The 13169-nt window shown below is 46.5% G+C and overlaps 1 protein-coding gene across 2 annotated transcripts; it reads right to left on the bottom strand.

Moving 5' to 3' along the window:
• Positions 1-9105: 9105 nt before the first annotated feature.
• LOC123409110 (plant intracellular Ras-group-related LRR protein 4-like) lies at positions 9106-12713 on the bottom strand. Of its 2 annotated transcripts, none has more exons than XM_045102093.1 (5): positions 12407-12710; positions 11355-12236; positions 9983-10896; positions 9729-9880; positions 9106-9355 (listed from the first exon to the last, which is right to left on the bottom strand). In XM_045102093.1, the coding sequence occupies exons 2-4, from the start codon at positions 11998-12000 to the stop codon at positions 9731-9733; spliced, it is 1710 nt and encodes a 569-aa protein (XP_044958028.1). In that variant the 5' UTR covers positions 12001-12236; positions 12407-12710; the 3' UTR covers positions 9106-9355; positions 9729-9730. The 2 variants fall into 2 exon arrangements, 1 of the variants encoding a protein (XP_044958028.1); XR_006612829.1 differs by having other exon boundaries at positions 9625-9880; positions 12407-12713.
• Positions 12714-13169: the final 456 nt, after the last annotated feature.

Genomic DNA, 13169 nt, shown 5'->3' with positions numbered 1-13169 from the left:
ACACCATGATCTCCGTCATCGTGCCGCCATCGAGGTTGTCGTGCTATCTATGCTATTACTACAAAATCTACAACCTAGCAATATAGTAAGCGCATCTGCAAGCACAAACGTTAGTTTAAAGTCAACCATATGGCTCCTGCTGGTTGCCGTAGCATCGACGTGCAAGTCAATATTTAACTATTACAACATGATCATCTCATACATCCAATATATCACATCATGTCTTTGGCCATATCACATCACATGCATACCCTGCAAAAACAAGTTAGACGTCCTCTAATTTGTTGTTGCATGTTTTACGTGGCTGCTATGGGTATCTAGTATGATCGCATCTTACTTACGCAGAGCCACAACGGTGATATGCAAATTGCTATTTAACCTTTCTCCAAGGACCGCCTCGGTCAAACCTGATTCAACTAAAGTTGAAGAAACAGATACCCGCCAGTCATCTTTATGCCACAAGTTGCATGTTAGTCGATGCAACCGGTCTCTCGTAAGCGTACGAGTAAGGTTGGTCTGAGCCGCTTCAATCCAACAATACCGTCGAATCGAGAAAAGACTAAGGAGGGCAGAAAATCGAACATCAACGCCCACAAAAACTTTTGTGTTCTACTCGAGATTACATCTACGCATGAACCTGGCTCATGATGCCACTGTTGGGGAACGTTGCAAGGGAAACAAAAAAATTCCTACACACACGAAGACCTATCATGGTGATGTTCATCTACGAGAGGGAGATCGGATCCACATACCCTTGTAGATCGCTAAGCGGGAAGCATTAATAAACGTGGTTGATGTAGTGGAACTGCTTCATGATTCAAATCACCGTCGTCCCATGATCCGTCCCGATCTAGCACCGAACGGACGGCACCTCCGCGTTCAGCACACGTACAACTCGATGATGATCTCCGCCTTCTTGATCAAGCAAGAGAGACGGGGAAGTAGATGAGTTCTCTGGTAGCGTGACGGCGCGCCGGTGATGGTGATGATCTTATTCCTGCAGGGCTCCGCCCGAGCTCTACAAAAATCCGATCTAGAGGAAGAACTACGAAGTAGAGGTTTAGGTTTGCACATGGCAAAGTTGTGTCTCAAAAACCCTAAAACCTCTAGTATATATAGGAGGAGGGTAGGGGCTAGCCTTAAGGCTCAAGGGAGCCTCCAAGGCGTCGGCCCAAGTGGGAGGAGGGACTCCTACTCCAATTCGGTTTGGAAGGAGGAGTCCCTTCCTTCCTTCCCACCTCCTCTCTTTTTTTCCTTTCTCCTTTGATTTTTTCTGTTGGCCGAAATAGTCCTATTGGGCTGGCCTCACCAGCCCACCAAAGGCTGGTGTGCCACCCATGGGCCTATTAGGTTCTCTCCCGGGTGGGTGGCCCCTCCCAGTAAAAATCCGGAACCCATTGGTCACTCTCGGTACACTGCCGGTAATGCCCGAAATCTTTCCGGAAGCCAAATGAAACAATCCTATATATCAATCTTCGTTTTCGGACCATTCCGTAAACCCCCATGATGTTCGTGATCTCATCCGGGACTCCGAAAAAACTTCGGTCTCCACCACTTATAACTCAACTACACCGAAACGTCACTGAACCTTAAGTGTGCAGACCCCGCGGGTTCGAGAACTATGCACACGTGACCTGAGACACTCCTCGGTCAATATCCAATAGCGGGACCTGGATGTCCATATTGGATCCTACATATTCTATGATGATCTTATCGGTTGAACCTGTGTGCCAAGGATTCATATAATCCTGTATACCATTCCCTTTGTCCTTCGGTATGTTACTTGCCTGAGATTTGATCATCGGTATCCCTATACATATTTCAATCTCGTTACCGGCAAGTCTCTTTACTCGTTTCGTAACACAAGATCCCGTGACTAACACTTTAGTCACATTGCTTGCAAGGCTTATATGTGATGTTGTATTACCGAGTGGGCCCCGAGATACCTCTCCGTCACGCGGAGTGACAAATCCCAGTCTTGATCCATGCTAACTCAACGGACACATTCGGAGATACCTGTAGAGCACCTCTATAGTCAGCCAGTAACGTTGCGATGTTTGATACACACAAGGTATTCCTCCGGTGTTAGTGAGTTACATGATGTGATGGTCATAGGAATGAACACTTGACACGCGGAAAACAATAGCAACAAAATGATACGATCACATGCTACGTTTATAGTTTGGGTCTTGTCCATCACATCATTCTCCCAATGATGTGATCCAGTCATCAAGTGACAACACTTGTATATGGTCAGAAAACCTTAACCATCCTTGATCAACTGGCTAATCAACTAGAGGCTTACTATGGACATAGTTTTGTCTATATATCCACACATGCATTTATGTTTTCATTCAATACAATTATAGCATGGATAATAAACGATTATCTTGAAACAGGAAATATAATAATAACTATTTTATTATTGCCTCTAGGGCATATTTCCAACAGTCGTCGGGGTGTCGCATGGGTATCGTGCCGGGGGCTCATTGCAGGGGCGTCATCGGGGTTGTCGTGCCGGGGTGTTGTGTTGGGGGTGTCATGCAGGGGTCTCACTGGAGGGGCGTCGTCGGGGTGTCGTGTCGGGGTGTCGTGTTGGGGTGTCGGGGCATCGTGTCGGGGTGTCATTTTGTTCTTCTTCTTCCTATTCTTATTTTTATTCCTCTTCTTCCATTTCTTCTTCTTCCTCGTCTTCCTTCTCTTCATTTTCTTCTTGTTGTTGTTGTTGTTGTTGTTCTTCTTCTTCTTCTTCTTCTTCTTCTTCTTCTTCTTCTTCTTCTCCTTCTCCTCCTCCTCCTGCTCCTCCTCCTCCTCTTCTTCTTCTCCTTTTGTTTTTTCCTTCTTTTATTTTTCCTTTTTTCCTTCTTATTTTCTTCTTCTTTTCCTTCTACTTTTCTTCTTTTCTTCCTTTCCTTCTACTAACTAACCAAACTAAAGTAAGCTAATTACTAACCTAACATTTTCTAATTGCATGAAAAAATATAAAAAACTCACCGACGGCGGGCAACGGGTGATGGGGGCGGGCGGCGAGGGCGGGCGCAAGGGCCGGGGGGCGGGCGTCGGGCGGCGGGGGTGGGCGCGGGGGCTGGCGGCGATGCTAGACGGTGGAGAGGGGTGGCGGCGACGGTGCATAGGCTAGCGATGGTGCGTCGTAGGGAAGGAGAGGAAGGGAGTTGAGGGAGGGAGAGAGAGGGGGTGGAGGCGGGGCACGGCCGTTAGTAGGTCGTGCGCTTTGTTCTGTACCAGCAGACGACAAATAATATTTGCCATGTGCTCGCACACGACAAAGAAGCAAGTCGTGTGACCTAACGAGGTCCACGGCCTAGTGGGCCCAACTGGGTCCTTTTGCCGTCTCCTTTTAGGCTTTTTGCCTTTGCTAGGAGACGACAAAAAAGGCCTGATGGAAAATACGTTCTTTGCCATCAGTCCCTTCTTTGCCGTCTGTTTTCTGTAAACTGATGGCAAAGAGAGTCTTTGTCGTCCGCTGGCACACGACAAAGAACTGACAAACGACAAATTTCCTGATTTGAGTAGTGTATCTCGTGCATGGCGAGAGGTTGTTATTGGTGGTGGTGGAGTGTCGTAAAAGATGAGACCGCAACAACATACCGGATCTCGTCCTCAAGGTTTGATCTACATCAAAGGGGAAGAAAAGAAAAGAAAACATTGAAAACCAAGAAATCGAGACGATAGGTTGTCTCACCTCGCCTCAAAGAATTTGTTAGTAGGCTGGCCCAATATTGACACATTACCTTCATTTGTTATTCATTTTGTTTCTCTTTTGTTTTTTTCTTTTACATTTTAAATTTTCAAAAAGAAATATACATACATATATTCAAAAATTAATTTACTTTATTTTTTGATCATTCATCATGCATTTAAAAAATGTTAATGTTGTGTAGAAAAATGTCCACACAACTTTTTAAAAAATGTTGATAGATTCAAAATAATAAGTTCATGGGATTTTAAAAATGTTCACATGTTTCAAAGATATGTTTGTGATGTTTTTAAAAATGTTTATACAATGTAAAAATATGTTTTGACTGAATAAAATGTTAATTACCATTCAAAAAAAGTTTACATATTTCAAAACAATTTAGTGACATTTAGAAAAAACAATGTAAATGTTTCCTTAAATTATAAAAATGTTCCGTGTTGTTCAAAAATATGTTCAACATGTATTTCAAATGTTTTTCATATTAGAAGAATATGTTCAAAAGTTTATATGAAAAGATATTCATCTTGTATTTGAAAAATCTTCAATGTCTACCAAAAAATGTTTCGCATAAAAATATTCATAGAAACCCCATAAATCATGAAAAAAAACAATAGAAATACATAGAAATAGAAAAAGAAAGAGAGAGACACATAGACAGTTCTAAAATGGGACCAAACCGATTTATAGAACCTTCCAAAAACCACTCCGGGGACCTACATTGTCGGGCTGATCCTTAACCAAATGGGCTGTGGGCCCTGTTGTTCCCTCTTCGTCGTTCCCAAATTCCTTTTTTCGGTTCTTTTGCAGGGTTTTTTCGTTTATTTTCTTTCTTCCGTCTTTCTCTCTTTTTCGAAAAGACTTTCAATCTATTCATGAAAAAACATAATAGTACATAGAGCACGGAAATAATAAAAATTACATCATGTTCGTAGACCACCTACCAACGATTACAAGAATTGGAGCGAGCCGAATACATGTCGCCTTCATCGCCCCTCTCTCATTTGAGCCGAGCAAACCTTGTTTTAGTAGATAGTCGGGAAGTCATCGTGTTAAGACCGCAAAAGACCAATGTAACAAAATAACAACCGTCGTTGATGAAGAGAAGTGTAGATCGGAAGGATTCAATATGTAGACACATGAACACAGACGACGAAGACCGAATCCATGTAAATCAGCCGAAGACAAACACCGACTCAATCACATGAGATTCGCCGGAGACACACCTCCACACGTCATCCGATGACGCAAGACGCACCGTCGAGACGGGGCTAGGCAGAGAGAATCTTATTCTATCTTTAGGAAGTCGCCGTTGTCTCACCTTCCGGGACAGGACACAAACTCTAAGCATACTAAAAAAACACCTAAAAACAAAACATGAGCCCTCCCGCCGCTAAGGCCCGGGCTCCACCGCGTCTCCATGGCCCTAAGGCCACAAAAAAATAGACATGTCAGCAGCGGCGGCGGGAGGCACGGAGACTCTAAGACCAACTCTAGCAGACTCCGCATCCCGCCGGCCCGCAAAACGCGTTTGCAGTTCGCGCAAAACCATTTTTGCGTGCCGGCGCGGGTTGGCATAGATGTAGACCCCCCAAATGGATCCATAAAAAAGTATATTCGCGAAATATGTTTTTTTACGGGTCGGCGTCTGCGGGTTCTGCTCGGGCTCCACCGCGACGACCTGCAAACAGAAAACTGCAAATCTCACATTTGACATAGGGTTTGGCAAACAAGTTCAAATTCAAACGAAATAAACAGTTTGCGCGCAAATAAAAGCGAAGTTTATTACGCAAAAGAGGGCATGCAAAGGTTTGCGCCCATGTCCGGCATCATCTTGGAGGTTGATCTTCACTCCGCACCATGGAGTCCATATTGAAGTTCATCGGTGCCACCGAATCCACATCCGTCGGTTGGAACGCTTGTTCCAACTCCCGCACCGAAATCATCCACATTGGCATCATATGGAGCAGAGAAAACATCACCGGAACTGGAACACGGACCGGTCGAGGCGACCATTCTCCTCTTCAAGATCTCTCTCCTTGCCATATCATGCCATGTTTTGGTGAGGTCGTCCATGTCATTGTGGTTCATTGACATGATATTGTTCTCCTCGATGAGCAACAATGACATCGATTTGGTTTCAGAGGCGCGTGCTTTTCTCTCCTCAATGGCAGCTTTGCGAAGCCCCTCTTCCTTGAGCATTTGCCATTTTTCTTGCTTCTCTTTTGCCTTCTTCTCGGCCAACTCTTTCTTGATCTCCAACGACTTCAACAACATCAACTCGTTTGATTGCACCATGGCATCAATCTTGTCCCTCAAGCTCGCTGCTTCTTGCTCTCTCTTCATCTTCTCTTTAGTCTTCTTGTCACCATCGGGCTTGTGCAAATTTCTTGGGCCATCATCATCCTCATCTTCATCCATGTTTACAAGTGAGCCTCTCTTTGATGGGGGTTCTCTTTCGATCAACTTCCACTTGTCGCACTTTTGGAGCAACTCCCAACAATGCTCTAATTTGAAGAATTTGCCTTCCGAAGCTTCCATGTCCTTGTATATATGTTGAGCAATCTTGTCCTACAAAATGTGAACAAAATGATGCAATCATTTCCCATGATACATTATGATGATTCACAAATTGAACAAAGGAAAAACAAACTCACATAGTCGGACTCCACGGTGCCACTTGGAGGTGCATTGCGTACTTGCTCCAAGCAAGCTGCCCAACGACCGCACATAGGTTTGATATTCTCCCAACGCCCTTGAAGTGACCGAAATGTGTGTGCAGTCCTATTATGATACTTTTTCATAATGCGGAAGTATTGATCTTCGATCCTTTGCCAATATCTCTTGGCGGTTTGAGAAACACTCGTGCATGCATCAAGAGACACCGCACTCCATGCTTGGATCAAAGCTTGATCTTCCAAGACCGTGTAGTTCTTCGATCTTTGGCTTTTCCCACCCTTTGCTTGCGATTGCTCAAACGCTTCCGCTTCTATCTCCTCCAATTCGTCCACAGCACCATGATCATCCACGCCGCCGTCCGTTTCATTGTAGTTGAATGGTTCGAAAGAGGCTTGATCAATGTCAACCGCGTTCGTGTCCAACATGTTCATGAACTCGTTTGTTGCATTGTTCGAACCACCGCTATAGCGAACGATAACAAGTCACGAGCTATCAAGACTAATGGCAAAAAATGAAAAGGAATCGCCAAGACCGAAGAGGCATATACCTTCCGGCCATTTCGTTGAACACCTCCTTGTGGGGGGGGGAACTGTTCAACGGCATCGCCGGAGCACCTCCTTGCGGGGGGGGGGGGGGTGGGTGGAGTCAGAGGTTGAATAAGGTGGCTTCCTTGAAGCCGGAACCTCCCTCCGCTTTACGGCCGCGGCCTTGCCGGCCGGGATCGCATTGCGGCCTTGGCGCCCGGAGCGCGGGCCGTCGCGACGGGGGCAACCGGATTTCCGCCCTGCACGACCACGGTGCCCTGCCTCTTTCGGGAAGGCGCGGCGTGTGCTTGGGCGACGGCGGCGGGGGCAACATGGCCGGCGACGAGATCCGCCCGAGGGTAAGGAGCATGCGCGACCTCGACGGTGACGGGGGACATCATGGGGTCCTCCATGGCGGCGAGGAACGGCCGGGGAGGAGGAACCGGAGCTTGCGGAGGGGTGGCAATGGTGGCAGAGGGTGCGGGGAACGGGGAAAGGGCGCGCGGAAGTATCCCTCCCGCCAAATCTCGCGTCGGATAAGGGTTGAGCTCGGGTCGGCCTCCCAGCCCGTGAAGATGGAGGTTGGGGGAGAAGATTTGCCGCGCTCCGCAAAAAATAATGCGGGTCGGCGCGGGATGCGGGGTCTTCTCGTGCGGATTTTCCGGACCTGACCCGCAATTTAACGGTTATTTTACGGGTCGGGGCAGGATCCGGGATCTGCTAGAGTTGCTCTAAAGCATCGTGGGAGCTTTTCTCTCTTTCCCGGGAAGAAAGAAAGGCTAGATCAATATAGTGTATCTTGTCTATTCTTCCAGATTTTTCTACCTTTTGTTTCTTTCCTTTTCTGTTGAAGTTTTCTTTCTACGCCTTTCAAAACATATAAACTTGTTTATAACACGCGACGAACTTTTTTGCAATATGGGATGAGATGAACATTTAACAAACATTTGAAAACATTTTTTAGATAAGCAATGCATATTTCAATATTGGATATATAGTTATTACATACGAGATAAAAAAATATAGATATGGAGTGAATATCTTACAAGTACATGATGTTTTTTACATACTCTGTTTATAAAATTTTCATGGATATTTATAAATATGCTGTGTATTTTTTTTCAAATACGTAATTAGCTTTTTTTGTATAGGGATGATCATGATTTTTTTATTTTCTATAATATATAATACCTTTTGGTTAAACTCATTACTATCTTTTTCTTTTAACAAATACGAATTTTGCGAAAAAAAAGACAGTCTCACAACTGCACATCAACTTTAAACACTATTCTGGCTCCATGAGTTTATTGTTCCAGAATTTTTTATGAGAAACACAAATTTTACAAATATGTTGTTTGGATGTACTCCCTCTGTAAACAAATATAAGGCGTTTAGATCACTACTTTAGTGATCTAAACGCTCTTATATCTGTTTACAGAGGGGTATTATACATTAATATTGTAGGAAATGTTTTATAGAGAGAGAGGACTTTTTTTTCTTTTGTAGCAATTCTTAGTGTCCTCCATCTTTCCTATCGTACTTTTTCAAATTCCTTTTTTAGAGGTGTACGTTCTTAAATTCATTCCATCCAAAGATGTCCTTAACATTAACCTAAAGATCAGAATTAAAATCCAATAAAACCCCAATAACGTGGATGATTTTATTTTCCTTATAGCAATTCATAGTTCCGTTGTACTTGCAATCCAACGGACCTGATCTGAACATTCTTGTAGCATTCCAAACGGTTCACGCCGGTTGGGAACAAGGAAGTGAACATGAATGCCAAATTATGCTGGGCCAAAAGCTGATTGCAAGGCGACCCATAATGAAGACGTACGTTGCTTTCACGGATCGGCGGACAGTAGCCGTTGTTCCCTGACAGAGATGTGTTTGTTCAGATGGGATCGTCTCGCTGGCCACATTCAGTGTGACCAACTTGCATGGATACATGAAGGTGACATGCGTGCCCAAGATTGTACTTCGTACTTCAAAATTCCAATCAATTTCTCTTCCTCTTTTGTCGATTTCCCCCCGCACGGCAGATCTATCAGGTCCGGCCCGATGGATCTCCTGCATTTCGTTGTTGGAAAGGATTTTTTTTTCTGTTCCTTTAAAACGGCATTCTGGATACACCGTTCTTGGCCCTCGCAGAAAAAGATTCTCATGCAAATAAAAGGAAACAAGGCATGCAGAAAAAGTTTCGTTTCTCATTGCCTCCAGCAAACAGCACAATCCAACCCTGGTCGGAAGAACGACCATTCATTCAGAAACGCAGAAAACTAGTGACAGATACAAACAAGTTCCCGCCAAAAAATAAATAAATTACAAACGACACGAAGAGAAACCACCATGTCCTGATCGTCGACTTTACTCATTTCACCGCAAAATTCTCTGAGCCACGGGCACAAGGTGGATAAGCCACGCACCATCTGGCATCCTGCACATTACATTGCACCATAGAATCTAAGTAAGTACAGAAGAGAAAATACTAGCATTAATCTTAATTTCAGTGGTTGTATCTAATTATTCTTATGGATCAAGTGCAATGGCTTATTGTTCTCTCAAGTTTGGATATTCCAAGGGTTAGTCCTTTCTCCGCCACAGCATGGCAAGGAGGATGTGTGCCAAAGATGCTTCTCCCTAACGTGCAAATGAGAGTAAAGCTGATCTGATGTAACCTAACCATCTTGGTTCTACAACACGAACCTGCACCATCGGCCATTAGTCGAAGGGGAAGCACCGGTTCCATCACGATAGAAACATTTATGATGCAGTGAACAAAGAAAACACTTCTCGAATTCTTCGCCTACCTTCAATCAGTCATGTCAGTGTCTATCCGGTCATGCTTCCTTTTGTTGGGTCTGGAGAAAAAGCAGAACTGAGCCCAATTCTTCTTCGCCTTCACCGGCTGTGGCTTTGTAGTTTTCTTGGCTGCATATTCAGCCATGTATTGGACGGCATCCTACAAAACAAACATGACAAGAATTAAGTTAATATCTGTCACTAAACTACGTGTCATCCGCAATAGATAATTTAAAGATAAAGGAAAGTTAGCTGGAATCACCTGAGCTCCCTTTAAAGCTATCTCCCTTGGTGGCACCTGTAGGGGATTCTCTTCTGCACGAAGCACACGGAGATGCTGCAGCATTCCAAAAGAATCTGGAAGCACCCTAATCTGGTTATTGCTTATATCCAACTCCTCCAGCATCTCAAGGTTACCAATAGAGCGAGGCAGGGATTTCATGTCAGCAAAGTTGTTCCCGACATTCAGTTTAATAAGAGAAGTGACAAAGCAAAAGTTCTCCGGAATCGACTCAAGCTCATTGAAGCTGGCATCAACCTCCTTCAGCTTAGTGAGAGATGCCATTGTAGTTGGAAGGCTCCTGATATTGTTGTACCTCACAGAGAGGATCTCTAGAGATTCTAGCTTCCCAACAGCCTCTGGAAGAGCCTTCAGGTGATTATAGCCTGCCTGCAATTCCACCAGTGAAACACAATGACCTATTGTGTAAGGCAACTCATCAAGATCATTTGTCTCAACCAGTAACTTCTTCAATCGTGTGAGGCTTCCTACTGAATCAGGTAGCGCGACGATATGGTTTGCACCCACGTCAAGCTCCTCAAGATTTGCTAACCTCCCAATACTAGAGGGCAGTGATGTAAGCTGATTGCCCCTCAGATCGAGGCAAATCAAGCTGCGAAGATCCCCAACGGAGTCGGGGAGTTGAGCTATTCGATTAGCATGAAGATCCAGCTTGGTCAAAGAAGAAAGCTTCCCGATTGTTGGTGGCAAAGCCACAAGCCGATTCTCCGAAATATCAAGGGTAACAAGCCCAGTGAGCTTTCCAATTGAATCAGGTATCCACTCAATCTGGGCCATGAGTTTTCCATTGAAGTTGAGTTCCCGAGCGCCTTTCTTCGCAGCCACTTCAATCATGCTAGCTAGCTTAATGAGGCTCATTTTCTCCTTATCATCTCCTGCAAACCAAATCATCAACCAACCAACCCATCAATAAATATGCACTTTCTTTTGAAAGAAATCAATATGCACATAATTCCAGCTCCAATATAGACAGTTTTTTTTTCAATATAGACAGGGTTCAATTCATTCACATTCATAAAACATCGATTGGACGATAACTAAGAAACTCCCAACCAACCAAACAACACATTTTTTTAACGAAATCAATATGCACATCATTCCAGCTCCAACATAGAGAGGGTTCAATTAATTTCCATATACGAAACATCGGTTGGTCGATAACTATGAACCTTCCAATTTCGTCTGACACCTATCTAAAGAAGAACACAAATGCTTCCAATTTAATAATTTTAACCCATAAACACATAATAACTTGCATGACAGTGAACCTAAATACTCCATTTCAGCACAATTTCGACATATAAAGCAAACTTATTGAGTACGAAAGGCTCACCATAACTGCCATCCAGTCGAACGGCGGCGGAGTTTGCGGCCGCAGTTCCTCCCGGCTTACGTGGAGTTGGTGCCACGACTCCGCCGTCCCACATTGGCGCCTTGGCCTTGGTGACGTAGCTGTCGTCCATGGAGACACGACCCATGCTCCTGCCCACAGTCCTCTCCGCACTGAAGCCGTTGGTGACCAAAGAGGAGCGGCCCCCAGCTGGCAACGCCCCCGATGATGAGGCCGACGAGGAGGAGGCAGCACCGGCGGCGGCGGTGGAGGTGATGCGCGGCACGGCGCCGGTGGAGGTGGACGGCACGCACTGGGACGCTCGCTGGATGAGGTCGTCGAAGAGGGTGTGCAGCGCGTCAAGCTCGAGGATCCGCGTGGCGTCGCGCTTCTGCTCCCGGCACTGGAAGCCGGCGAGCGCTCGGTGCATCTCCTGGGCAACGTAGAAGAGCTCCTCGGGCACGAGCGGCGACCTCCGCAGCGCCTCGACGCCGTCGAGGCGCGCCCGCTCCTCCCGGTCGGCGGCGCGCGCGAGCGCCTCCGCCGCCTCCACGTCGTCCAGCGTCGGCCGCGCCGGCAGCGAGCGGTGCAGCCGCGTGATCTCCCCCACCACCCCCTCCAACGTGCCGAACGCCGCCGCCGCCTCCATTCCTCTCGGCCTCTCTCTCTCTCTCTCTCTCTCTCTCTGCGCGCGGTGCTCCACCCAAAAGCCCAAGAATTCAGATCCCCTCCCCAGCGAGGGACCCCCGGCCGCAGGCGCCTGCTCTTTATGCGCGCGCCCGCCCCTCGCCGCTGCTCTTTCTCGCCATCGCCATTCGCCAACTGCTCGTCACGTGCCGCCCGTGGTCCGCTGCCCCTCCCTCCTCTCTCCTCCTCCTCGGATGCCTTCAGGATAAGAAGAACAACAGGTGTGTGACGCAGATCAAACCTTGGACCCCCCCGCGAGAAAAAGCAGAGGGAGAGCGCGCAACTTTCTCGCGGACGCCCCGGTAAACCAAATCCAAGAGCGCGAGGCCGACCGGCAATTCCCAAAATCACAATGGAAACCTACGTACCTGCCTGCCTTCCGAGTTCCGCCCCAGGCCAAGAACGAAAGGACCCAACACGCGCGGGGGAGAGCAGAACGGCGGGCGGCGGCGGCGGGATCGGGGAATTGGGCACCGGGCTGGGTCGGCGCCGTGGGTTGTTCTTGGCGTGGCCCTGGTTTCTTGGGGCGTGGGGAGATGGGAAATGGGCAGAGGTACAACTCCACTCTTCACGTTGCCGTGACTTCCATTGGAGCCTGCCTGGGGATGATGACAGAGAGAATGAGATAGAGAGAGTGCTACTGCTGCTGCGCGCTATCCTATGCGGCATATCTCGGCATTATTATACTACCCGACTCGACTCGATCCACATCCACTTCACTTCATTCGCCCCCCATGATTTTCCTTCGAGGGAAATTTTTGAAGAGAAAAGGTGAAAAGCGAGCGATCCTTTGCTCGTACAGTCGTACCTCTGTGGGTTTCAGATGCGCCGATTAACACCCGCACCCTACACTTGTTTAAGGTATAGGATCCCATGCTGATTTTTTTACGCGATATGGTAAGCCGTGATTATCAGTGGTCACAACCAGCGACGCGTCACAAAACCTCCCGGAATCCTTCGGTAATCTCGCATTCTCTTGCCAGAGCTTCCATAACAGAATCCCGCCAACCTCGCTTCACCATGGGGTAAAACTTTCCTGCGCAAGGTACGCAATACTCTACTAGCTTTTAAAAAAAAAACTTTCTTGCGCAAGGTACGCAATACTCTACTAGTTTTTTTTATACACACCCA

The sequence above is a fragment of the Hordeum vulgare genome, chromosome 7H, assembly GCF_904849725.1.
Source record: "Hordeum vulgare subsp. vulgare chromosome 7H, MorexV3_pseudomolecules_assembly, whole genome shotgun sequence".
NCBI classification, from domain to species: domain Eukaryota; kingdom Viridiplantae; phylum Streptophyta; class Magnoliopsida; order Poales; family Poaceae; genus Hordeum; species Hordeum vulgare.
This window is presented reverse-complemented; position numbering and strand designations above follow the sequence as displayed.

Excerpts from the sequence above, each read along its gene's own strand:
- LOC123409110 (XM_045102093.1), bottom strand. The coding sequence starts at position 12,000 with ATGGAGGCGGCGGCGGCGTTCGGCACGTTGGAGGGGGTGGTGGGGGAG. Across the intron at positions 10,897-11,354 it reads TCGACTGGATGGCAGTTATG|GAGATGATAAGGAGAAAATG; the intron begins GTGAGCCTTTCG and ends TTTGGTTTGCAG. Across the intron at positions 9,881-9,982 it reads TAGCTTTAAAGGGAGCTCAG|GATGCCGTCCAATACATGGC; the intron begins GTGATTCCAGCT and ends TTTGTTTTGTAG.